This window comes from Lasiodiplodia theobromae (genome assembly GCF_012971845.1).
Source record: "Lasiodiplodia theobromae strain AM2As chromosome Unknown scaffold_54, whole genome shotgun sequence".
Taxonomy (NCBI): Eukaryota; Fungi; Ascomycota; class Dothideomycetes; order Botryosphaeriales; family Botryosphaeriaceae; genus Lasiodiplodia; species Lasiodiplodia theobromae.
Genome location: NW_023336535.1, coordinates 19,909 through 46,484, shown reverse-complemented (window position 1 = coordinate 46,484; position 26,576 = coordinate 19,909). Strand labels below are relative to the sequence as shown.

At 52.1% G+C, this 26,576-nt stretch overlaps 6 protein-coding genes across 6 annotated transcripts; 4 read left to right on the top strand and 2 right to left on the bottom strand.

Moving 5' to 3' along the window:
• Window positions 1-172: 172 nt before the first annotated feature.
• Window positions 173-1,910, top strand: LTHEOB_11853 (Acyl-CoA synthetase; the record flags this gene model as incomplete). The annotated part of the gene is made up of 2 exons (XM_035508655.1): window positions 173-409; window positions 486-1,910. 2 exons carry the CDS (start codon window positions 173-175, stop codon window positions 1,908-1,910), a joined length of 1,662 nt encoding a protein of 553 aa, XP_035365547.1.
• An 898-nt stretch (window positions 1,911-2,808) lies between these two features.
• Window positions 2,809-4,113, top strand: LTHEOB_11852 (Phospho-2-dehydro-3-deoxyheptonate aldolase; the record flags this gene model as incomplete). Its single annotated transcript, XM_035508654.1, has 1 exon — window positions 2,809-4,113. The coding sequence occupies one exon, from the start codon at window positions 2,809-2,811 to the stop codon at window positions 4,111-4,113; it is 1,305 nt and encodes a 434-aa protein (XP_035365546.1).
• Window positions 4,114-8,621: 4,508 nt separating this feature from the next.
• Window positions 8,622-9,527, bottom strand: LTHEOB_11851 (uncharacterized protein; the record flags this gene model as incomplete). The annotated part of the gene is made up of 1 exon (XM_035508653.1): window positions 8,622-9,527. One exon carries the CDS (start codon window positions 9,525-9,527, stop codon window positions 8,622-8,624), a length of 906 nt encoding a protein of 301 aa, XP_035365545.1.
• Window positions 9,528-17,946: 8,419 nt separating this feature from the next.
• On the top strand, window positions 17,947-21,444 carry LTHEOB_11850 (Kinesin; the record flags this gene model as incomplete). The annotated part of the gene is made up of 3 exons (XM_035508652.1): window positions 17,947-18,484; window positions 18,539-18,600; window positions 19,213-21,444. The coding sequence occupies 3 exons, from the start codon at window positions 17,947-17,949 to the stop codon at window positions 21,442-21,444; spliced, it is 2,832 nt and encodes a 943-aa protein (XP_035365544.1).
• A 270-nt stretch (window positions 21,445-21,714) lies between these two features.
• LTHEOB_11849 (CMGC/CDK protein kinase) lies at window positions 21,715-22,213 on the bottom strand (the record flags this gene model as incomplete). Its single annotated transcript, XM_035508650.1, has 2 exons — window positions 21,715-21,921; window positions 21,977-22,213. The coding sequence occupies 2 exons, from the start codon at window positions 22,211-22,213 to the stop codon at window positions 21,715-21,717; spliced, it is 444 nt and encodes a 147-aa protein (XP_035365543.1).
• A 1,392-nt stretch (window positions 22,214-23,605) lies between these two features.
• LTHEOB_11848 (Protein kinase domain-containing protein) lies at window positions 23,606-26,523 on the top strand (the record flags this gene model as incomplete). Its single annotated transcript, XM_035508649.1, has 2 exons — window positions 23,606-24,133; window positions 24,184-26,523. 2 exons carry the CDS (start codon window positions 23,606-23,608, stop codon window positions 26,521-26,523), a joined length of 2,868 nt encoding a protein of 955 aa, XP_035365542.1.
• Between the last annotated feature and the right edge of the window lie 53 nt (window positions 26,524-26,576).

Below are 26,576 nucleotides of genomic sequence, written 5' to 3'. Positions count from 1 at the left end.
GCGCGTGTTTCCATCTCCGGTACTCCTCTAGGAAATCGAGGTAGCCAACCGGTAGTGTTTTGGTGGTTTTGAATCTTATTTATATGCCCGCAGCCGCTGTTAGTGCTGATGCCAGAATCGTCAGAACTTACACTTCTGCTGAATCAACTCGTCTTCTACACCCCTGAGCAAAATGAGCATCCGATCCAACCTTGCCGACCCGGAGCCGGCTACCCAAGATGTCTTCAGCTACCTGTTCAGCAAGCGGCGTGACTACCCGACCGACCGGGTCATCTACCGCGTCGATGGCAGCGACGAGACGCTGACGGTGCGCGAGCTCGAGCAGAAGAGCCGGCAGTTTGCGCACACGCTCGTCGACAGATATGGGGTAAAGCAGGGGGACACGGTCGGCATCCTGGCCTCTGACTCGGTAAGCAACGGGTTACCCGCCCGCCCGCCCGTCCGCCGCTACGCGGTCTCGGCAACTTGAAACTAACCGAAGACAGATTGCATACCCTATCGCGTATCTTGGCATCTTGGCTGCTGGGGCGATAGTGGAGCTTGTTCCGATCCAGGCCCAGCTTACGGCGCCCGACGTACGGCTGCGGCTCGCACAGGCCAAGACCAAGCTTCTGATCACCGACCTTAAGCTTCTGGGCATGGCCATCAACGCGTGCGAGACGCTACCGCAGGTTAAGCTGCTCGTTCTAGACGGCACGCGGTCGCAGCTCAACTTCTTCAGCGACGAGTGCCCGCAGTACTACGGCTTCCGGCTACGTACGCGCGAGGAGGCTGAGAACAGTGTTGCCTTCGTTAACCGTACTAGCGGCTCGACGGGCAACATGAAGTCGGTGCTAACGACGCACGGCTACTTTATCGCGGTACTACAGTCGACGCTCGCCACGGTACCAGCTAATACGGATCCGGACGCCGATACGTGGCTCTCGTCGCTCTCGCTAGGCTTTTTCATCAATGCTAAACTGCACATCGGGCTGAACATCCTGCTGGGCATTCCCGTCGTTCTAATGCGCGAGCCCTTCTCCCGCGCTACCCTCAGCATCATTCCCCGGCACCGCATCACCTTCCTCTTCGTGCCGCCCGCGCTGGCCGCCGACCTCGCCGCTGCCGGCACCGGTAGCACGCCCGATGTCAGCTCGATCAAGTGGCTGCTATCGGCGGGCGCGCCCATGCACGAGGGGCTGGCGGCACGCATCTCAGCGCTGCTGAACGGCGTGCACGTCGCCATGGAGTGGGGCACGTCGGAGACGCTGCTGATCGCGATCCAGACGGCGGGCCACGCCAGCCCGCCGGGGTCGAGCGGGGTTCTGGTTAGCGGCATGGAGACGTGCATCGTCGACACGGAGACGGGCGAGCTGCTGCCGCCCAGCAGCGGCGAGCGGCGCGGCGAGATCTGGGTGCGCAACCGCGTGTGCCCGTTCGGCGGCTACAAGGACAACGACGAGGCCAACGCCGCCGCCTTCGACGCCGACGGCTGGTACCACAGCGGCGACTTCGGCTACATCGACGAGCACAAGAACGTGTTCATTCTCGACCGCCTCAAGGAGCTGATCCGCGTCGGCGACGGCTACGGCGTACACGTCAGCGCCACCGAGATCGAGGCCGTGCTATTCGAGCACCCGGCCGTCGAGCAAGTCGTTGTTACGGGCTGCTTCAACGATAAGACGGCCCGCGAGCACCCGACTGCCTTCGTAGTGCTGAAGGCGGACGCCGACAAGGACCGCGTCACGGCGCTTGCCAGCTTGCAGGCTTGGACGGCAGAGCGCCTGAATGGATTGCAGAGGCTAACCGGTGGCATCATCTTCGTGTCGAGGCTGCCGACGGTGGGGTTCAAGATCAACCGCAGGGCGCTCAAGGGCCTGGTTAAATTTGATACCGCGGTGCAGGCTAGCCCGCAATACATTGAGGTGTAGATATCAGATAGTGTCGTATTGAGACTTCATTCCGTGCTCTTTGCCTGAATAGGCCGTTGCTCCCGAATTTGATATGTGGCGGGCGAACGGAGTGATGGGGCGAGCGGTGGTGTGTTCTCAGATTTTGCCCGACTTGCCTGATGACTGAAACCCCCCCGGACATGGTGGAATGCTGCGGGTTTGGCCTATCACCCCCCGTTCTAAGCACTTGCTGCTCTTCACCACAGCCATCAATCATGAGCGGGGACCGCACGTAGTCTCGTCCAGCTGAATATTGAATGAATGAACGTGAACGTGAACAGTCCCAGAAGCTTCTATGCAAGCAAGCGTGCATGAATCAGCCGTCGGTCAGTGGCACTTCGTTTTTCTCCAGGGCAGCTCCCGGACACGGGAGCGTGGCAAAGCCGTTCCAGGTGTCTCCCCCACCCTTGATGAGTCGTGGATGGTGAGATAGCCACGAAGAGGATGGTTTGTTCGGGCGCCTTTGAGCTGGCAGTGCCGGGCCTAGATCGGACGATGCAGCTGGAGGCCTCACTGATCCGATCCCAATGCCCCTGCAGGCTGGGTCCATGGTGGGGCTTCGTGTTTATTGCAAACGAGGCGGGCAGTGCCATCGCAATGAGTCACTGTGGTGTTGGGATCGAGGAAAGGGTTCCCGGAGTCGCACTTTGGATACGACAGGGCTGAATGCGCTCTTGCTGCGTACACCTCGAACGTCCCAGGAGGCAGTCGTATCTCCGAGACTCCAATTTCCCTTTGCAGAATCCGGGCGTGGAGATAGGCGTCGACGGCGGCGGCGCTCCGGAACTCCTTCGAGGGGGCAGAACAGTATATAGACGGCGGGAAAATGCAACAGACCACGGCCGTAGAGACACAGCAGCGGACTGCGATTCCCACCATGACCATGACGACTCCTCTCGACGAATGGACCGCCGACTCGTGGCGGTCGAAGCCAGTGGCACAGGACACGGAATACCCGGACCCGGCGGCGCTCGAGGCCGTGTGCGCGACTCTGCGGTCGCTGCCGCCGCTGGTGTCGCCCGCGCGGATCGAGCAGCTGCGGCTCGAGCTGGCGCAGGCGGCGGCAGGGCGGGCGTTCGTGATGCAGGGCGGCGACTGCGCCGAGAGCTTCGACGACGTGCGGGCGGAGCCGATCGCGGCCAAGCGCGGGCTGCTGGGGCGGCAGGCGGCGGCGCTGGCGGCGGCGCTCGGGCAGCCGGTGGTGCAGATCGCGCGCATTGCGGGGCAGTACGCAAAGCCGCGGTCCAAGCCGATGGAGCAGCTGGCCGACGGCAGCGTGGTGCACGCGTTCAAGGGCGACAACGTCAACGGGCGCGGGGCGACGGCGGCCGAGCGCACGCCGGACCCGCACCGGCTGCTGCTCGGCCACCACCTCGCCGCCACCACCCTCACCTTCCTGCGCATCCTCGACCCCACGCCCGTCTACACGTCGCACGAGGCGCTCCACCTGCCGCTCGAGTCGGCGCTGACGCACGGGCGCTACAACACGTCGGCGGCCTTCGTGTGGGTGGGCGAGCGCACGCGGCAGCTGGACGGCGCGCACGTCGAGTACGTGCGCGGGCTGCGCAACCCGGTCGGCATCAAGCTCGGCCCGACGACCGACCCGCACGACCTGGCGCGCCTGCTCGCCCTGGTCAACCCGACGCGCGCGCCGGGCCGCGTCGTGCTCATCACCCGGCTGGGCGCCGACCACGCCGAGCAGCACCTGCCCAAGCTGGTCGCCGCCGTGCGCCAGGCCGGCCAGCTGCCCGTGTGGATGTGCGACCCGTGCCACGCCAACACCTTCGTCGACCGCCAGACGGGCGTCAAGACGCGCCTGGTCGAGCACGTCGCCGCCGAGGCCGTGCGCACCGCCGACGTGCTGCGTGCCTGCGGCGCCCACCTCGCCGGCCTGCACCTCGAGCAGACGGGCGAGCCCGACGTCACCGAGTGCGTCGACCGCGAGCACGCCCTGGTCAACAACCCCAACACCGCCCCGCTGTTCCCCCGCTACCGCTCGCTGTGCGACCCCCGTCTCGCCCCCGACCAGGCCATGCGCGTCGTCCACGCCGTCGCCCACGTCTTGCGCTCCCACCACCACCAGCCCGACGACGACCTCCATCTCCCGCTTCCCGGCACCGCCCACTCTCCGCCTCGTCATCTCACCGATTCCCTGATGCCCGCGCCCCAGCAGGTCCAGTGAGGGAACGTAAAGTCGGCTTGGGATAGCAAGCAGTTTCGCTCTGTTCGGCCATGGAATGATTTCTCTTTGTTTCTTCGTTGCTCTAGCGATAGTGGTAAATGATTATCCAAATACATCCGCTTCTCTTCCTGCATCCTCGCTTTTGTCTCGTTGTACCGGCTTTGGAGCCGCCCATATCTAAGAATATTCTACTTGCCGGAGTCAGGCTCTGCATACGTTGATTTCTCAAATTAGGGTTCGGGGTTCTCGTATTTGTTGCTTTCCACTTCAGCTCCGAGGGGCCCAGAGCAGCAAGAAATCAAGCAAGGCTACGGAGAGAGCTATCTATATGAACAAAGTACTTGACAAACATTGAATGGCAGGGCTCGCAGTCGCAGAGTGAGACGAGTGATCCAGTCATGTTTCCCATTTTGCCTTTCGACAGCAGGTAAGTATATACCCCGGTACGAGCCGGTGCATCGTCAGTATGCAGCAGGATCACCATGCAGGGTTCAACGTTCAGGGTGTCATTCGGACCTCTCACAGTGCCCCTGCAAATGAGCCAATCGAGAAGGTGCTTGGAACCTTGCAATGTATCTGCGAGATTGCCAACATACCCTTGCTCCTCCAAGTTAGGGAACAGCTGTTGTCCGATCCAGCGGCAATTGCGGTAATGGACACACAAGCGGCTTCAAGTGATGCTGAAGATGTGCATAGACTGTTGCAGCTTCATTACGACATAAGCACGCTTTGTACCATCTCGTGGGCTACTGGTTACCACGTTGCTCTACAACAGTTGCGATACTACGAGCACTTTAAGGCTTTGGTGAAAAGAAATCACACAAGGGCGGCAAAAGCCAGGAATGAACGAAGGAACTGCAAGAAACGTAGAACCACGAAAGATATACTACTTGGCTTAAATCCCCCGCCGCTATCCCCCGTTCGAATAGAGGTTTTGGTGAAGCGACAAATTCTATCATCTATGATTGAGCACGGAATAAGCGAGAAGGTTGCCAAAGATGACTTGGAAAAGTTACCCGAATGAGGGAAGAAGCTTCATTTGTTCCTCGGATCAGCTAGCCAGAGCCTCCTCGCCTTATTCCCGCTGTATGACACGAGCTCGACGCGGCCTTCGCTTGACATTCTTTCATACGGACCTCCAGATGACATCTCAAAGTTAGTAGAACTGCGACTGGGAATCGAATCTTTATGGTAAACCTCCTAGCCTAAGTAGGCTCGTACCTCTGACGTACTTACGCGTGATAGCCTCTTCAATCTGAACACTCGCTTATCCGCCTACTTTAGAGAACAACTATTCGTCGCTCGCCCTAAACTTAAGCATCACTAGTAGGACAACAAGAAAATCCCCACGATAGCCTCCAATCTCGCCCTTAAAAGCTTATTAGAAGACGAATCGACATCAACAAAACCTTTTAAGATAGCTAGGCTATTTAAATTAATTAAAGGCCCGGTGTCGCATACTACGGCATAGCCTTTATACTAAGAATTAAGGCGGAATATAACGATAAACTTCAATTTATTTAATGTAAACCACGACAAAAGAAAAACATCGGCCTCGTCGATGAGGCACGCGATATTCTACATTTAGCAAGTTTCAAACGCCTTTTTAAGCAGTCTTTATTTTTTTTTTTTAAAGTATACCCTTTTCCAACATGAGAACGCTCTATAACTGTAGACTCTTAGCTTTTCTTAAGAATTTCTTAGATATCGAAATCTTACGAGATTTAGCAGCGGGGATCTTATCTACTTCGGATAGATCGTATAAAAATATAAGAACACGCTTACCGTTAGATAAGCACGTCTTTTTTTACTAATAAAAAACCGAATCTTACCGTCTAATAATACCTTCGAAGAGTAAAATCTCTTAGCATTTTCTTCTTAGAATCCAGTATGACTAAAGTTTTAAAGCTACTACTTTAGAGTCTATATACTGGGAGTAACGGTCGGTTAGCTTTTAGCCTTATTACAATAATATAATAGCCCGTAGTAGAGATATAGTGGTTCGGCCTCTTCGCCACACTCGGGGCTATTTTTATACACGTACCTCTTGGCTCGCTCAGCCTTACTGATTCGTTCCTTACGTTGCGCCCACATTGGCTGCATCTCTTTAGCTTTGAGCCAACCAAACCCAGTCACCACGCCTGCTCCACTACGTGCAGATCGGAGCTGGCGCCGAAATCAGGTAAAAAGGGGCTAGCGGGCTGTACCGGCATGTGCTGCGTACGGTCGATCGGGCGGGGTCCTTTTTTTCGTAGCACATAGGAGCATGAACCATGGATTTACGCCTATCTCATCACATGAACGAGCATGGGGACCCTTGAAATGATTCCCGTAAGCAATGACTTCGTACTACTTTGTGTATCCTGACCAGGCAACAGCACTAATGTACGACATTCGGCTGGATGAACTGCTCTTCGCGCCCAGTTTACGCGTTCTTATTTGTCCCTGTGTGCACCTCTACTCGGGCTGTTGGTATCACCAGCTGATCTGCCGTGCAACGCTTCCTCAATTCCGGTGAGCTATATTCAGAGGTGCACTGTCGGCGGATGCCGTAGGCGCCCCACAACATACCCCCCTCACGTAGCCGGTGGCTAGCGAGAAGAATAGCAGGGGATTATCCTGGGGAATGACAGTGACAATTCAGGTGATGTGATGGGCCAAGCTCCCGTCGTCTATTATTACTTTCGCCAGTTGGCAGGCATCGGATAAATTAAGAGAAATAAATTCAGAACGGTTACCGGCTGCGCGAAGGGGGGGTTCACACCAAATGCCATGGCCAAGAATCTTGCATGCTTGGGATTCGAACAATTTTCCTGGGGCCAAGGTAAGATTGTACAATTGCCGCGCGCTTGAAACAACTATACTGCCCCATCCTTGGCGCTGTTTCATGGGCCAGCCCAGCCAGAGGTTTGAAGTCCAACACGTAGGGGGTCAGAGGCAAGCCTTGCTGTTCAGCTTTCAATAGAAAATCGCCAAACCCCTCTGTTACTTCCCCAGTTTCGTTTTACTATTCAATCCTGATCCCCAATCCACCAGCTTCATCTCTTCGGCGCCGCCAACTTCTACATTCAGATCACACGAACATATAACGCTGGCTACACTATTGCGGTATGGGTTTTCCGAGTGACCCTTCGGGCGCTTCCGCGAACGTAATCGCGTTGGACCACCTCGGTAGCGTTCCTGGCCCTGTCGTCAATCAGACGATGACTATTACCAGCCATGAAAGTGGCGGGATGACCCAATAAGAAATTATCCTCAGTCAAAGTTACGCGGCTGCATATGGGTATGGGACTAATATACGCCACAGCACATGGGGTTTCGTCCTTTGTATATGTCTTTGCCTTGGCTGCATTCCTTATTGCATCAACGGTACGAAAAATGTGAGACATCGATGCAGCAAATGTAGTGCAGACGTCGCAATCTGGCACCGTAGTGGGAGGACTGATCCAATTTTCTGAGGGTGGGACACTGTGTGGTAAACGATCGTGTCAATGATCCAGAGTACACAATGGAAGAAGAGCAAGATTATCCCTCTAGATGTAGTCCATGTTGAATCAGACTAGTATTTTGATGAAGCAGCCTCATCTCCTCCCACCGAATCCACTCCGCTGACGGGTAAATGTTCGTCTACGTTTCGTAAATGAGTGGTTCCTGTAGAAACAGCCCGCGCCGCTTCCATAGCAGGAATGGCATATGGCGAATAACATGCCATTCCGCGGCTTGCAACTTTCGCAGAAGTAAAGAGCTCCTTCCGACCTCAATGCTTTCCCGCAGCCCTGAACGTCACACGATGCTAAGTAAGGAATGTCCATGGACTGGAGCTTCTCAAAAGCATTGTACCGCATCAGCACATGGGATTTGTTCGCACAGCCGCCACTTGTTTCGTAGCATCTATGGCAGAGATCAAAGTCTCCTCTGTCGCATACGTTGCAGTCTTCACAGCGGTCAGCGGGAACAGATGGGGAAGCGAGATCAGAACCTAAACTTACGGTAAAAGACTCCCTGATAAACCTTCCTTTCGCACCTAGAGCATTTAGCCCCTCCTGTGCCGCGTATTTCGTATGGATGACGGCCATCTTTACCGGGAGCAAAGGCCCAGATAAAGGAGTAGAGAGCGTGGTTTGTACCATCATTACAATGCTCGCCGGATTGGTAGCAATTCGAACAGATGTCGAATCCGCCAGTAGATTTGTTACATCCAATACATTCTTCAAAGTCAGCGTTTCTTATAATCGCTTGATCTTAGAGGACAGCTTACGGTAGTATCTTCCTTGATAGATGTTGCTCTTGCAGATATCGCAGAAAAGATACTGAGTCTTTTCAAAACGTTTGCAGGCATCGTGTCAATTTGGATGAAAGAGATTCCCGACCAACGCAAATTGAAGGCGGTGCAGACCGCGACGCAGACAGTGGCATCGCGTTCCCTCGCTGTAGCAGTCTGTGCACAGGTCATAATCATCTCTCTTGCAATTGATAGTGCACTGGCAACAGTCTGATGCCGGTCAGTGTCAGAACCAGTCAGGCTGTGTCAAGGGATCCCACTTACGCCAGTAGAACCCGGAGGTGATCTCCTTAGAGCAGCTGTTGCACTTCATGCTTCTGACACCACAGAGGCGGCTACATCCGAGGTGTTCTGACGCTTCACGGTACCAGTCTCCGTCTTCGAATGATTCAGTGATCCACCAACACAGCTGCTGGGCTATAATCTCCCCAAATCCCGATTCGAGAGACAAAGCTGCATCCTCTCCTAGTTGCTGTCCGAGAGAGTTTGTTAGGTCAATTTCTGCGTTGTCAATACTGAAACTCGAGGAGTTAACCATTGCAACGTTTGATGACTGATCACCTGGTGCAATGCCGATGAGCTCAGCAACGCTCTGTGCACCCTGCAATGCATGCTCCGGTTGGTTGATTGCACCGTACAGCACGCCATGGGCAGCGGCTTTGGGAACAGAAGCCGTCTGTTCCAATTCGGGGTCGAGGACCAAACCGGGAAATACGGTTTGTCCGGATGCGAAATCTGCGACGTCGTTGATTTCGACTAGAGTGCTCAAACCGAAGTCCAGTCCGGCACCCACGGCAGCACCAACGCACTGAGCGAGTAAGGGTATTTCAATGTCCTTGGAGTCCAGTTTGTGCAGCGGTATACCACGCCTCGTGAGCTCCGCGCGTATCATTTCGAGCTTTCGGTGAGCGACGCGCCATCTCCTCCCTCCCACAGTACTGGCAATGATCAAGCTACCGCCGCGAGTGAGAACAACCATGCAGATACCGACAGCGATCGATAATGCGCAGGTGATCTGTCTCCGCAGCTTTGCGATCTCTTGTTTCTGGAGGTCTTGCGATGACATCTCCCGGAGATGTTTCTGGTACTCGTAGTCGTCAAGACCGAAGAAGCCTCCGTATCCCAAGACCATGTCGAACAACGATGGATTTCCTGTGCCTTGAAACCAAGTATTCGGAGTCTCCGAAGCTAATTGAGAAGGTTGAGAGAACGTGTGATAATAGTGTTTTTGGTCGTATTGCTTTTTGAGATTCCTATAACAAAGCAAGCCTGCGTAACCCACCATCTTGCACTCAGCCTTGCCTTAGCACGCGCGTCGATGTATGCACGTCCGGCCATAGTGGCGGAGCTCCCAAGTGTGCCTTGTTGCCGCCGTCATCCCCAGAAAGGTCCCTGCTAGTCCCCGTGCACTGGCTCTGGTAGGGGGGTTATGAGCACAGGATATGCATATGGGAGTACGCCCTGAAACTTTGTCACCCGTCGCTGAGACTTTCCCAACTAAGCTGATGTATGTCAGGCAATACCCATCAGCCTCGAGTGTCACATACTGTGTCGGCTTCCCTTAATCTTCGCACGACTGGTTCTTTGCTCTTCTACTGTGTAAGCTCTGGAACAGTGGCGCTCTAATTACGTCTATTGGAACTGGATGGCGTTGCTGGGTGCGGTAACACAGATTATGGCTTTGACGGCTACTCGCTCCGACTTGTGGACAAAAGCGAATATGAAACAGGAGGAGAAGAGTGAATCCCAGACGGGCGGCTCACCCGACCCAAAGTTGCGCAGCTGTGTGTCGTTGCCTGGCCATGGTGTCACAGAAACAAGGCGCACCAGTCATCCAATCGTGTTATCAGGCCCTCCGACGGAGATGAAACATGAGCGGCTAGCTCTGCGGCCGCGCGTAATTTAAGTACTTAGGTAACAAACGTTCTGAAAACTTTCCGTGTAAAGTTTGCTTGCAAATGGCCCGGCGTAGCACGGGTTTTCCGGTCCACTTAGTGCGACGATAATTAAAAGATATATTTCAGACTACAGTACTCTATAATAACCAATCAAGGTCAAATTCACCTTCGCTATCTATATCATTAGAAGCGTCAGGCTCCTGCCTAGCAGCTGGATCCCCTCGTAACGTATGCAACTCTTTGTTGACCATTCTATCTGTCAGCTTCCCATCACCAATGCTAGGCAGGTATGGGACAAGCACGCGATCTTCTGAAGCAATGCAAGATCCCAAGCCACGGCTCTTCCCAGGATTGGTGACAATGATCTTGACCGTCGCTGCCACCGTCGTATCCCAAGTGAGCTCCCGCAGATCGTACATGACCTTGTTTAGGTCCTGGATCCACTCGCCTCTCTCAAGCAACGAAACGCCGTCGACGAAGATGAACAGGATGACGTGGCGGTCGAGCTGACGCACGAGCCTCTTCAGCGTGTCGGTCAGCTGGCCGAGCGAGTGTCGCTGAATGTATTCCTTCGGAGTGCGGGAATCGATAAAGCTGAGGTTGAAGTTGCCCAATCAAAGCAGCTGCGCTAGTATGCCTCGGATCAGCCCGTTCGGGCCACTGAGCGGATCGCTGCTCGAGGTGTGCCTGCCGCAGAAGAACTGAACAACTTTCGTCGGCTGCATGATGCCGATGGTGCTGGTCAGCATTGCCGTGAGGGCCGAGAAGGCTGACATCCTCTCAAATGTGTCTTGTGAGCCGGATGTTAGGAGTGGACCCCCTAACCCACCACACCACGCACGTGTGGGCCCTCTCGAGGACAAAAGAGGTACTGGAATGAACGCATTAGGCGATCATTCAGGCGTGGTCAGTTAATAAACCTATGTCGGGGCATGTTCGTGACACCGGGCGGGCAGTCTCTCTCTATAAATAGTGCTCCTGGGCGATCCGAATAGAGACGGTTGATGACTAGGGGGCACTGCATCAACCACAGAGCGCCGCCTTTGGGAAGAGTATCTATACGATGGGTATGGTGCTGCGTTGATCTCAAGTCTTTTTCGAGTCCCTCTTTATCTACGCCGAGTGCTCTGAAAAGATCACCTTGGTCTATGAATGGAGTAGGAGCTACAAGCATTTTGCCCTCGTAGAGACCTTTCCACTAAGCAACGTTCAAATCCCGCTGATAGAGAACATGAAACATCCCGTTTTTTATATCTATCCCATTTTGCTCGATTCTCGCTAGCTGTTCCCGGTCCTGTTGACTTTGAAGGTCCTGCTTCGAAAGAGACTCCAGGATCTTCTCTGCATTGATTGCCGAGTGATTTGCGTCGCGACGAATGACTGGGAGCTCGGCTCTGCTCTGGTTGGTGCTTTGATGAGTTTCGCCTACTCTTTGGGCTACAAGTTCGTTTGTGCGTTCGTCCATCCTGCGCACCTGCTTTTTAACCTTTTGTAAAAGGTCCTCGATGGACTGGGCCCTTTCATCTGGCAGGAAGACGGACTTGAAGTGTTTTCTATCCCGATTTATAAATGTCGGACCTTGAAAACAGGTATGTGTACTCCTTATTATGGCCCTCTGTTAACCAATCAATGGTACCATCAAGGGCCCGCAAAAGTGCCTCATTGAACTAGAATGATATCGCATACATGGCAGCGTCTTTCGCATGGGCCTGCTGAAGATGTTGGATGTGACATACCGTTAAAAAAGCCGAGAATAATAACTCTAACGCTCCCCATCTCTGCTGCTGCCTAGGCATTTGAAGTTGAAAGTCAGACAGGGATGAAAGATCAAATGTGCAGGAAGAAACTATTTTGCGCTCGAACGCATCGTGAAAATGGTATCAAGACCTCCACAAACGGCGGAAGTGTAGTCTATGTCAGGGACGAGCTGAGCTAACGCTTGGAACGCGGATGCATAATCCCCCACCACTCGGCCAAGTATCCGGTGAGCACCCTCAAATCCCTTTCCATCAGCTTTGCACCTCTGTTCTGCTTCCTGCGCCTTGTTGAAAATTGCAGACCATGTCAAGTTGTCAAGCCCGGCAAGGTCGACGATGCTTGATTTGTCGACGTCTCTTCGGTATCGCTAGGCTGCTTCTACTAGAGAATTTAAAATAGTCAGCATATTGATATGACTTAGAAATTAAATGTTGGAGGCGCTCACTGAGAAGGAAGTCTACGCTGATATTCTGCCCTCTGCATATCGAAATGCGATGCAGTAGAGAAGGCTTGATGAATGCGAGGGCCTTCAGCGTCTATCCACATGGCTGTTTCAACTGCTGCTTGCTTGGAAGCTTTCAGGTGGCGCTTGAAGTTCATGATCAGATGAAGGGAATAGGATAGAAAGGCTGAAAAGATTCTATGAAGGACACGTAAGAAATGAGAGGGGAGAGCCGAAACTTCCAGCCTCAGAACCCCGCTAGAGCACAAGGTTGAGGCTCGGCACTATGAAAAATTATCTTTTGTTGAGATCGCCGATTTCCAGGAAGCAACAACAGGGATCTGAGATAGTTGGCTGTGAGAATGCAGCTACCCCTTTCGAGCTCGTCAAGTGAAACCAGCTGAAATGCAGTCAGCACTGGGATTTACACACCTTGGTAGCGGGGTAATAATAAGGCTGCAAATGTTCGGCAGAATTGACTACCATCCAATCGGGTACCGTTCTTCTCGTGTTAAAAACTAAGTAACCGTTACATTGTAATACACTACCGTAGCCTTACTATTAAACGAGCACGATAGACTCTAGAACTACTCCATCTCGCATTGCATCAGCCATAAACTCTCCTTCCATAACACCATGAACATATGAATCTCCAACAAAAGTGTACCGACGCTCCGAACCTTTGTCTGATTCCTTCCCCAAGGACCGCAGTACAACGGGTACTTTTCCGCCGTTGAGTATCCATACTTCATCCCCTTTCTGGGAATCCTCTGAAGCGAGCCCAAGATAACCCTTTTCTGAAATGAAAAGTTTCCGGCCTGATGCCAGGAAGGAGACGTGGCTTGTAAATTGTTGGAACATGAGCGTGAAATGTCTACTCGGCGGACCTGGTATGTCCCGGTATTTTTCATGTCGCAAGAGCTCCCACCACCATTCATCATGAAAAGCTCTTGTGTTTGGATCCGCTTTCTTGGGAGTATCCCCGGAGCTTTCAAATGGGTCAATGTTCATGCAGAGAGTTCGCCAGTATGCATCGAGCATGGTTGACCCAGTTATGTAAGGCTGCTCCGGGTCCTTTTCAACGTTGACTATTTTGCGCCAATCCTGGAGGACATCCGGGTCGTATGTGTTGCTCTTGAAACGCATTGCGGCACCAAAAGTCGCAATAGTGTCACAGAAAACCCCTTCGGAGTGCAGAAGCATTGGCGAGGAGCGCCTAGGGCAATGGTCAGCCACCGAATTCCGATGACAGGCATTGAAGAAGCCTGCGAATGATTGCCGTACGCTCAGACCCTCAAGGCGCCAGTACTCAAACGTCCGATTATCACTCCAGTCCGGAGCCCATGAAGGTAAATTGTCTGGACGGGCCTGCTGGGAGTCGACAGACGTCGGTAACACATGCGATAGGACGTCCAAGTTGCCGGTTTTTGCGATAAGCTCAGACGCAGCTCGGGAGTAACACTCGGCGACACTCCAATCATAGTGGACAATGCTTTTGGAGAGATCGGTAGTGAGGCCCAGTAATCCAAAAACTTTATCACGAGGGTTCGTGGCGAGACGATGGCGAATTTTGGATGCGATCTCGAGGAAGCTCCATGGGCCGTTGCTCTTCCCCAATTCGACCATATCCCCCACTCTTTTCAGAGACTGGGACAACTGCACTTCCATATTGCCGATGCCATACTTGCCTGTTATATTCATCATGTCGCAGCATTGGTCGTAAATGAAGTGACGGGAGAAGCTTTCTATAAAGCCTTCCATTTCGCCGTTCCGAAAAACGTAGGTCCCACAGATGTAAGTGATTGATTTTGCAAGGACGGCTTCTTGCAGTGTCCAGATGCGCAAGTACCATTCATTTCGCAGCCACATGAACAGGTTGAACGTCGGTGGTTCTATGCTCTTCTTGACGTCGGAATTTTTTGTTGGGTCCCAGTGGAGGTCGGGGTCTGCTCCAAAGTGCTGGATCGCCCGAAGACAGTGTGCAGAGTCCTCTTCCAAGCCCAGCCATACAACGACACGCTCTGCACCCTTGTAAATTGAGCCCATCATTCCGACTTGATGATTGCGTTCTTCTATGTCCTTTTGGTTGATGCATACTGCGTCAACCCAAAGATGACAGGTTTCTGTTCGGCTCCTGATATATCTCAGGGCGCACTCCAAGTTCTTCCCAACTTTGATCTGTTGTCCTTGGATCTCGATCGGGCGTTGTTCTGTTGGATCCCCCCAAACGTATGAAAGGGCATGGAATTTGGCTCTTGTGGATTCGACTGATAGGTCGCATTGTATGGGATCATCAAATGCCGCGGGGCGAACCCGAAGGATGCGAATCCGTTCTGGTGTTTTGTCAAGAGACGTGTAGATGGTAGAAGAACCCATTTTGCACTGGGCAGAGAATAGGCTTACGTCTTTCAGATGATGTAGCGCTATGAAGTTCTTGGTGCGAGAAGGAATCGAGTGCATTCTTGAAACTGAGTCCAGCTTCATACTGCATTGCTGCATTGCCACGTCATACGCAAATTGGAACTTCTTGGCATGCTTTTCGTGGTGTGAGGCGTCTAATCACGTTCGCAAAACCCCCGCAAAATATGACTCCGCATGACAAGTCCATGTACAATAAGCTGTCGATCGAGCTTGGTAATCTATTCGGTTACACAATAGCAGAGGGTGAAACTTGGCCTTGCGTTGGATAGCCGTCATCATGCATCGAGCTCGTATACAACCCAGCCTACCGGTCAATTTGGCAAAGGCCTCGATCTTTCGCTTCTCCCTCACCACCGCACCCTCCACACAATTTCAAATTCTTCATTTTTTTAAGCAATCTTAACTCGAAAAACCAACCCTATTTTCTGCTTGCATCTTACCACACAACCACATCAAGGGCTCAAAAACAGTTTCAAAAGATGTAAGTAGTCTCTAGATTGGACGATACAGTAACCTGATATATAGGACATTAGTGGTAGCTGGTCTGAGCCGGAAGCATGACCGAACTGCATGTGGCTGCCTACCATGGGAGTTGTGAGCTCATTTCCCGTCTCCTCGACGAAGGTGCCGCCATCGATCTGTTCGAATCGAGATACGCAACACCCTTCTGTGCAGCAAGCGTGAATGGTCACACATCAGCCATAGAACCGTTGGTCGAACGGGGTGCCGATGTCAATACACGTTTTCCACAGGGTACTACAGCACTGTTTTCCAGGCGGCGCTATCTGCACAAATCGGAGCAATGGCACTGCTTTTGAGACATGGAGCAAACATCGAAGAGGAGAACAGTTTTGGGCGCACTCCTTTGATCGAAGTCATCATGTCTGAAAAGCATGCCGCAGCAGAATTTCTGACCAACAACGGTGCTGATCCGAACCATATCGCAAGCGATGGAACGCACCCTTTACACTTTGCCATTAACGCCAACCTAGAAGTGTTCCGGATTCTCCTTCAACATGGTGCAAATGCCCGCGACGTTTACACCGCAGGACTCGCAGTTCTCCATATCGCAACAGCACGTTGGATCCCCGCTATGGTGCGTCTTGTACTTGAACATCTCCAACCAGATATCACGCAACCTTGTCTCGAGATAGACATGGTAAGCGAGAGCGGCCAAACTCCGCTTCATGTCGCTGCACGAATGGACAAGTTGGAAATGGCCAAAGTTCTGGTCGAAGCAGGTGCGGATCTCAATCTTGAAGATAAACAATGGCAAACGCCAATTCGTGCTGCTGAAAAAGGTGGACACAACGAGATCCAACAGCTGTTAATGGGGCATGGGGCGAAAGTGCAATCTTATCTTCGTGAGGTCATCATCGTGTTGGAGAATAATCTTACCCTGAAGATAAGTGTTAAGCCGCAAGGGGATAAGAAGGAGGCATTGACTGATAATAAAGTGAGAGAATTAGTCCAGCGGATGGAGTTTCCATTTTCATTACGGGAAGTAATATTCCTAGACTAATAACCTTATTGGCGACATCTTATCTTATAGAAGCTGTAAAGCTTTTTACTAATTCTCTTTTAAAATTCTTCTATAAAAGAGTTTAATAACGTCTCTTTTCTAGTTTATATTATATTATCGTTAGTAATAATCGTAAAATACGTGTAGATTAATGCATCTACGACAAGAAAGAGTTGCTCTAGAGCGAGTTCTTATCTTCTACCAATAACTAAGCCATCTACGTATTATCTACAGCATAATTACATTAAAAAAAATAATAAAAGCGGACTCCTATTGTTGATTACTGCTACAGTTGAATTTGACACTATTTAAGCGCTAGGAGTTCTATGAGACGGCGCTGACTGAAGGTACGTTGAAGTTCTTCAGTCTTTCGTTTATTCCTCCCTATTATCAAAGATCTTCTCGAGGCCTAAAGAACGCAAGCTTTGAAAATTTCATCTAAAGACTTGGGTGCGAGCTGGCTGATTGCTGAGATAAGCTATCCTTGCAAGTCTACTGCTGACGCCTCCGATCGCGACCGATGATTGGCGCAAGAATCGCCCCATTATTGACATTCTAATGTTGCCCCGCATCTGTAAAAGATAACAAATTGCGCTGAAAATGGACTAGTGCTGATCCGCATGTGGGTCGGGTGAAACTCCTTGTTTACAGCGCTTTGCAGAGTAGTTTGTTAAAAAGAGGGGGGCGCAATGGGACAGGACCGACCGCGCGCACGAGCCTTTCCCGCCAGATCGAGCCACTACACGATAGATAATTGTTACGAATAGTCTTGCTTACTGCAACGTTGTCTGGCGTCTGACAATGATACGGAAAGGCCCATCTGAGAAGCAGAACAATCGACGATTCGTGCTCCCTCAGGGCGCAGTCAGGCAGCAATGTTACACAACATGTGGCGCAACCCGAAAGCCACAGCTAGGCAGCAGGATTGCACATTATCACCGCGACGTACTGCAATCGCTGGCGGGGTTTATCCCTGCCTGTACACACGTCCCGCTTTTTCTTAGGTAAAGGGCGAAGCTAACGCAGAGGAAGAACCAGAACATCGCCTCCAGCTGCGCTTATCTTCGGAGTGGCAAGGCTGGCCGACACAGCCAACTGCGAGTTCCATTCTAACAGTGCATGCTACGTATTTGCTCCAGCCGCATCGGCCATGCCATGGCGCCTATCATTGGCGAATTGAGACCGTCCAACTGACCGTTGCAGCGAGGTACGTCAACGCAAAAGACGTAGATACGTGATACTTTTGGTCTCGTAATGTTTTGATATAAATATATCGAGTACTGCGTGTAACAAGTCCTATAATAAAACCTTTAAGTACTAGGTTCGACGAAAGATGAAAATTGCGGAGCGAACGTGGACCAATAAAAATAAAGGTAGGGATATGCAGCGCTTTTTAACGATTGATCCCCCACTCCAACAGCCTTGCAGATGTCTCGACCGCAGCTCCACACAGCAGGAAACAGCACTGCTTGCATTCGACCGCCCCTCAGTTCTACCGACCGCGAGCCACATGACCGAGTTTGAGCAATTTTCTTTCACGGAAAGGAGCGCGGGTACAGTTGGACCCGCCCAGCTTCAAGGACCCAGGCCACACAACCAGCTCATTCCGCTATTATCTGTGGCTCAGCAATACGATGTGGACCTCCTTTCCATCACATGGCAACCCGCTCGTGGAGCGCTAGGCAGGGGCGCTGAAGCTGAAGTGAATCAATCCGAAGTTCAGCTGAACATCAACCTGGCATTCAAGAATATGTCACTGCTTTCAAAAGCGTCAATCAGCGAGAAGGGAAAAAGTATTGAAGATATGAAGAGGGAGATCAGCATCCTTTACCAACCATTGGTACATGAGTCTCCCAACATCATTGACCTCGAAGGTATAAGCTGGCGCATTGAGGAAACCAAGGCGTGGCCGGTCTTTGTCTACAAAAGAGGGATAATGCTATCGGACTTTCTCGCAGAGCGCGCAAAGAAAAATCCCTTGTCCATGGATGAGAAGCTTGACCTCTGCACGGGCATTTGCGCTGGGCTTGAGGTGCTCCATAGATCAGGTGAGTGTCCGAAACCCAACACGCATGCAAAATTTGGTCTGACCACGGCGGTAGGAATTGTCCATGCCGACCTCAAACCCGAGAACATCATTGCCGTGCCGGAGGACAGGAATCAGGTTGTTCCAAAGATTTCCGACTTTTCTTTGTCCGTCATTGGTCGCGATACGGATGTAGTCAACAACCTGCCTCGGTCACCTCCTTGGAACGCTCCAAACCACCATTTCCGAGATTGGCAGATCCAACACGCAAGAAATCTTGACGTGTTCTCTCTCGGGTTAATTTGTTTCTGGATCCTCTCTTTTGATCAGCGCTTCGCCCATCTCTCGCGCCCCGACGCTCTTACGGAAGTGCGGCGTGTGAATAGCGGAGAGCCAAACAATGCAGCCACTGAGGCTTGCCGTCTGATAGACGACCTAGAGCTTGAACCTAACCAACGTTTAGCATTACGACAGTTTTTTCAACGAGCTTTGGCGTCCGACACTAAAGAAAGAGCAAAAAGCGCAGTCGATCTGTTGCCGACCCTGGCACTAGCATCTAATGCCGCCGTGGCTGAGCTGCCCCGGGAATCCCATGCAGTCGTCGTGGAGGAGACGTGCTCCTTTCAGCTGAGTGGATGCATCATTCAACTCACCGCTTTAGATTTTCGAGTCCGGGAGCGCGTGTTTGAAGAGCTTGTGTCCATGACAAAGTCAGACTGTGACGTCTGCCGAATCAATTGTGCACAACAGGCCGCTCTCTGCTGCGAGCTCGCACTGGGAACCGAGAGGGACTTGACTGCCCGGGACACCTTCTTGGCTCTTGGTGGCAAGGATAAAACTGTGTACGAGGCTATCGTCGCTGGGATGAAAGAGCCGCACCAGCCATCGTCACGAAGCACGCTCCCGTATTTCCTCCGACCTGATCTTGTGCACGAGTATCAAAGAAGGAAAGAGCTAGAAGCCGCGTCCGAGCATCTGGATCGGGAGATTGGTGGGAGGAAGCTGTTTTTCATCGAGAGCCAGCACCATCCTCTCATCACCGTTCTCCAAAGCTGCCTCGCCCACGTCTGGAATGCATCTGGCAGGTTGAGTGATGCTGCGTCTCTCCAGTCAGAGATAGTCGAGTCGAACCGGCAGTACTACGGCGAAAATCACCCAGAGACTATTGGGGCACTGGCACAATTGGCCATCTTCCAGGACGATCTGGGTCATACGAAGCTGGCAATAGAAATTTGCGAGAGCGTTGTCGCCTCAAGCAGGAAAAATCTGTCCCCCGACGATCCATATCTCCTTACAGCCATGGCCAATCTCGCCAGGATCTATTTGCATGCCGGCAGATTTACAGAAGCGGAGGCTCTTCAGGAGGAGACTGTCGAAAAGCACGAAGAGCTGTTGGGGCCCGAGCATCCCAACACTATGAGATGCTGGCTTAACTTGGCTGCCATTTACGATCGTCGTCCAGTGCCAAGGGTAAAGGAGGCGAGCAGGATCACTGCGATGATTGCAAAGCGCCAAATTGAAACTCAAGGAAATATGCATCGGGATGCCCTGCTCGCGGAGACGTATTCTGCCCTTAGCGAGAAAAGTAATAGCTTGGCTACTCATGAGATATTGGCAAGGCAGACGGACCTTCACCATCAGGCTGAGTCTTTGCTCGCCGACGACGACCCCGATAGGTGGTTGATCGCTACCAACTTGGCCTCGACTCAAGCTGACCTCGGTGAATGGGACTCGGCTGAGAAGCTATTCAAAGAGGCAATCGATCATCTGGAGCTCATCCTTCCCCCTGGCCATCGGGAGATCGTCCGAGTCACGGCTTTGTTCGGCGAGAAGCACCAAAACGCGGGGCTGTTTGCTGCAGGCGAGAAGCTCCTCTACAAGGCCATGGAGCAAGACCGAGTCGCGGATCAATACTCGGACGATGGCGTGCGAGCCTTAACGGCCATCGGAATATCACGCTGGGAGCAGGGAAGGAGAGAGGATGCGAAGGACATTTTCGAGCGTGTCGTTGACATTGTGCGGAGTCAGTGGGACATTGGCATTGAGTCTCATCCTACCCGAACAGCCATGTCCTACCTTGCCGACATGTATATCGAAGACGGTGATGCAAAGAAAGGCTTGGATTTTCACGAGAGGCTAGTTCAATGGTTCATTAACGACCAAGGCCCGCACTCGTTGTTTGCCATTAGGACCCAGTCAAACATGGCCATGGCTCGGATGGAAGCTGGTTTGCCCCTCCAGCCCTCCATCGATCTCCTGACCGAACTCATCCAAAGATCCAAAGAACATTTGGGACCAAGTCATGGTATGACACGTATAATTCAGCTAAACCTCGGGGGAGTTCTGGGCAGGAATGGCGAGTACGAGAGAGCCATCGCTGTTGGAGAAGCTCTCCTAGCCTCACTTGCTGAAGACCCCGCCTCATCGTTGATAGACCCGCTGGATGCCATGCAAGATCTGGCTGTTCACTACGTGCAAGCAGGAAAGCCTCTTGAAGCCAGAGCGCTGCATGTGCGCATCTCCGAAGCGCAGAGGTCCAGTCCAGACTCCCCCTCAAAATTTCGTCAGATGCACAATTTTGCAAATCTCTGCCATGACGAGAACGATTTGGCAATGGCAATCTCTCATCAGCGCGACTTGTTGAAGAGGCAAAAGCTATACTATGGTGATGCGGATCGGGAGGCTTGGGATAGTACCTACTATCTGGCGTACTACTTGAGTGACGATCCCACACAGCTTGACGAGGCATTGGAGCTTTCCCTGGGCGCTTGGTCCTTCTTTGTCGAGACTCTGGGCTATCAACATGAGAAGACGATCAATGCCGCAGGTCTTGCCGGGTGTATTTACGCTGCAAAAGGGCAGAAAGAAGATGCACGAATCATGTACGAGAGAGAGCTGGAAGGCTCAAGAGCCATGGGGAATAGCAAGGTTGAAGAGTATGTTGAACATGCACTCAAGCATCTCGCTGCTCTAGATGAGTAAGTCGGAACAAAGGAGCTCATGTAGTGAGCTTGGAATCAATCTCAACATTGAATCAAGAACGGTCAAACCGACTCCAAAACATTGATACGAAAATTGTCATTCCCGAGAGACCCAGGCTGCAAATGACAAAGATCCACATTGCTCTGGGAACAACCAATGGTCTGCTGTCTGTGTCTGAAATACTTCGCGGAATCTGGATGAGGTCCGACGAAAATATTGCCTGCACTCGGAGTGATGTCAGCAGAGCAAGAACTATTATATTAGATACCGTTACACGCCTACCGCAATGAGATTTACGGGTAAATAAAGGGTGGCAATGAGAGCCAACCCCTTCGTGAACTTGGTATCCTCCTTGGACTTTTCAGCCAGGTGGCGAAGATGGGAAGTCTGGGTGTTCGATTGCGTGCCCAAGGATGTTATTGCCGTAGCCTGTCCGCAGAGGGCGTCAAACTTTCTGTACTCGAGGAGCTTGGACATCTGGGTAGGTTCCTGTCAGCAAAAAAACACCGTAAAATCTGATCATGTTACTGACCAACGCTGTTGTGTCTTCTGCATGTTTTTGCAGCGCCATGGCAGTCCTCGTAAATCCTCGAATAATCCTCACATGTCTCCTATTCTCCTCCTGGGTGCCGACCTTGTTGGCGTTGAGCAGACATACTATCTTTTCATGTGATATCAAGATGTGCTGGGCGAGACGGAGCGTGTTAATGATTTGGTGCAACCGTTGGCAGTCTGGGAATCCTGTGGTGTAGTCTACGCCTTTCGCCATTGCGGCTGAGAACTCCGCCTTTTCGCTCTGCAAAAGCATTCAGTATTTGGCAAGTACTGCGGGAGGGCGATGGCGCACGTATTGGTTTATTAATTGCCTTTTGTGGTCCAAGTACCTCCGCCAAGATGGGAGCACCAATCCGACAGCGAGCATGTGCATCACGTGCGGAATGCCGTTGGAGTTTGACTGGGAAAATAGGTCAAGGAGCGCTTCCCTGCAACGATTGAAGGGTTTTATCAAGATCCATGTCGACAATTGTGTTTTTGAGTTATAGCGGTGGTAGATTAACATTTGCCTCAGCGACCATGGATCTCTCAGGGTGGCTCGTCCATGCTTTTCGTATGCTCGAATAAGATAGCATGCCTCTTTTTCTATTAGCTCTCATAGATCATTGAAATTTATGTAGACGTACCATAGCCATTACTTTGGGGGGCTTGAGACGTCTTTAGGTCCCCCAGATTGTAATACGCGTCGTCTTCGCCCGTCACCTTCATTCCAAAAGCATGTAATGCTTCAAAGAATACGGGTGATACATTATGAGCAATGCATAGTTTCCGTATCGCATCCATTGACGTCTGAAGACGACTCCACGAGTTTTTTTGATGGATGATACTAGACAAGTCAACTCCATACGTCGATCACTTGCAAGGGTACTCACTATACAACATCTTTTGAAGTTTCAATTCGATCCTGAGACAAGCCAAAGACATCAGTACTCGAAGCCTTCCTGGTTCCCGGGTTAAGGCCTACCTCATCCATACTGGATATGGTGACTGGAAAATCGTTAGTAATTCTTGGTACTGGCTCATAAAACTCCTTAATACCTTGACCATTCTCTTCTCGCGTCCATGACTCGATGTCTCCGCCGCCAGAAAATATCCGGGAAGCTTCCGTCTCCAGGTCAAGGCAGGATTCATGTAGACTGAACCGATCGTATGTATCCAGGGGAAACTGGTTCACGTAAGGCAGCCATTCTGATGATAAAAGAGGTCTTGCCATGGTTCAGTGGAGAGTAGAAGACGCTACCGCAAGCGTCCTGGCCTTATACCTTTCATTGCTGCGAGCGTGGCGGTGAAGCCTTCGACTTGACGCACCCGATCGGGGCTGTGTTAGTACGCTGCAGATACGGCGTTCAGGACCCTGTGCTGCGATTGGCCGGGATGCAAGTAGACGCTTTCGACCGTCACAACAAGGCTGTCCATGCAGCTCGCCAATCGGATCCATGTCTCGCAATCCGCCACGTATGCATGTCGCACTCCACTCAGCTGAACGCAACGCCGCGAGGCTGCGGGGGTTTCTGACTGGACTCTGTCGTTCCCTATCGAAAGACAAAATCCAAGCTCCCACACCGGTCGTATCCGCTCCAGGATCTGGCTACAGTCTGCCGCCACCATGGATATTTTGCAGCAGCTACGCTGCCGAATCAGAGCGGCCAAAGTCGATGCGGCTGGACAGGTCGGGCGATGTTTTATTCCCGAGGGCTCCATTGAAGGACTTCTGCCGCGGGATGACATTGCCACAGCCTTGCAGAAAGAGGACTTTCAGATACCCTTCCACAAGCGCCAGACAACCGCTGATCTAATCGTCGAGGAAGGAAGACTGATATTTGCAATACTGCTGGAAACGAACCTGGAATTTAAGCTTCCGCACCTTCTCGAGCAACGGGTAACGGACAAGCGGTTACCCCTTGACGAGTCACGCTCACGCCAAATCTTCGAAGAAAACGCCTCGCACTTCTTCAATAACCAATGGTCCTTCCTGCCATATAAATTTCGCAGATTTGCATTCCACAACCAACTCCAAAAAGAAGAAGTGTTACCATACATTGAGGAGAATCAAATTGGCGGGGGTGGATTCTCCACCGTCTATAAAGTACGGATCCATCCTAAACAAGATGAGCTGCATGAGTCTTCTCCAGCGGTATGTCGAGCGCACACATGTAAAAGAACCATATTAACTGTACGGCATAGAGCGGCTACCGTATTCGGAAGAGGCTTGATGTTCGCAGCATCAAGGGCCCAAAAATCGAAGAATCCGAACTGCTCTTTTTGCTCGGGGCGCTCGAGCACAGGAACATCGTCAAGCTCCTCGCCGCATACACACAAGACGGTACCCCGAGCTTGATCTTTGAGCCAGCCGATTGCGATCTTCGTGACCTTTTGAAAATGGAACGCAGACTTCCCGTATTTGCCCAAGATTCCTCGATCTTCAAAGCTCTGCACGGGCTTGCCAGCGGCATAAAGCACCTCCACAACTTTAGTCTGATCTCAATGATGCAGCAATCTCCATCGGACATGCCCCCTCGAAAGGGATGTCATTACGACTTAAAACCAGCCAATGTCCTCGTCCGTGGGGCCGACTTTGTCCTAGCCGATTTCGGCCTTTCAAGGCTCAAGCCGCTTGACGAAGACTCAAAAACCCCGTTCCGCGGAGCAACGCGAGAATACGGCGCGCCCGAATGCGAGGACCCCGAAACATTTGAGAAGGGAATGATCGGGCGAGCCTCGGATATCTGGTCTCTCGCATGTATCATGCTGGAGGTCTTGACGTACGTGGAGAAGGGATCAAAGGGCGTCGAGTGCTTCCGAGGCGCGCGAGTGTATCAGGGGACATACGGGAAGCTCTCCGCCTTCCACAAAGACAGGCAGGAACATCCTGCTGCCGAGGAGCAAGTTACGCTGCTTCGCACCACCTCGGGTCGTGAGCCGCCCTTGTTGGACACGTATTCGTTTCTACGAAACATGCTCTCCCTCGACCCAGAGGCCAGACCGCTAGCCGAGGCTGTCCAGATGCAGCTGTCCAAAGCCGCGTTGCAGGTAATACTGGGCGAGATCTTACAGATCTTAAGTGATCACGTTGAGACTTCCAGGAATCCGGAACATACGTGGGTATTCCGAGCCAGACTACAACTCGAGCTGAACCGTCTTCGTGCATGGAGCGGCACGGGTGGACTGCTTCGACTTGAAACGGGATTTGAGCACACACAGCGTATCGAAATCAGCCAGTTCGAGGACGTTTTTGCCTATTTCAAGACGACGATTGCGGCACTGCCTCGCGCTGAAGGATCATCGGCCTCGAAAAGTATGCTTCAAGACCGGGAAGACTGTGTTATTGCATCCCTGTACCAGCTCAACAACCACCTCTATACTGTATTGTCAAACGAGCAAAAGATCATGGCAGACTCTCTATTTGCCAGCCTGATCACCGCGACCGACGACAACAATGTTTTAGTCGGTATCAAGAACGCAGCGGGCCACACGTCCACGCCTCAGTACGAGAATGCCGGAGCCTTGGCCGCAATGAAGTACATGGCCATCCTCTACTCCAAAGGCCAGGATGTGCCTGGTCCAACCGCCAGACTCGATCCCGCTCTCTTCACGCCAGATGGGGACTCAGATGCCGAGCATATCCGGCCTCGACCGTATTGGTACGATTACGACCTCGGGCAGAGAAGAAAGGTGCACGTGGAGCTTATCGGCTACGGAAAGAAGTGGACAAAGGACGTCAACAGCGAGGACTTCAAGCGCAACGGCGAAGCCATCTTTTCCCGCATCCAAAAACTTGCTGCCTTGATGAGGGACAATCCTCGTCCAGAGGAATTTTGCGCATTGAAGTGCATCGGCGCCTACCACAACGCACAGGATAGATGCTTTGGCATTGTGCACGAGGTTCCACAGCAGAATCAGTATTCTGTGCGACTCCGCCACCTGCTTAAAGACCGCAAGGCCAAGGTGCGCGCACGCCAGCCTGACATGGACGAGAAGTGCCGTCTGGCGTACAAGCTCGTGTCGTCGGTCAACAAGCTCCACCTCTCAGGATGGCTTCACAAAGCCATAAACTCATCCAATGTCATCTTCGTCCACCCTTCCAGGGACTCTTGGGAAGGTCTTGGATATGATGAGCCCTACATCATTGGCTTCGATCACAGCCGTGAAGATGAGCTGAATGCCTACACAGAAGGCCCATCGGAAAACATGAAGACCGAATACCAGCACCCGCTCTACCAGTCAGGGACTGTGCCTTTCTGCAAAGCCTTCGATCGCTATTCACTGGGTCTGCTGCTTCTCGAAATCGGGCTTTGGGCTCCAATCAGCATGATCTACTCTGAGCGCAGCGAGGCTTCTCCAGACGACCTCAGCAAGACATATATGCGGTATTGCGAAGAGAAGCTACCGAAAATGATGCCGAAGAAGTACAGCAATGCCGCGAGGAAGTGCCTCGCGCTCGGGTTTGAAAGAGAGAACCCGATGGAAGCGGACCAGACGTTTCACCAGCAAGTCATAGGGAACCTTGCCGCCCTTCTAGACTAGCCGCACTAATCAACAAATCTCTCAGTTCCGCCCGTTCACTGTTGGGTTTGGAA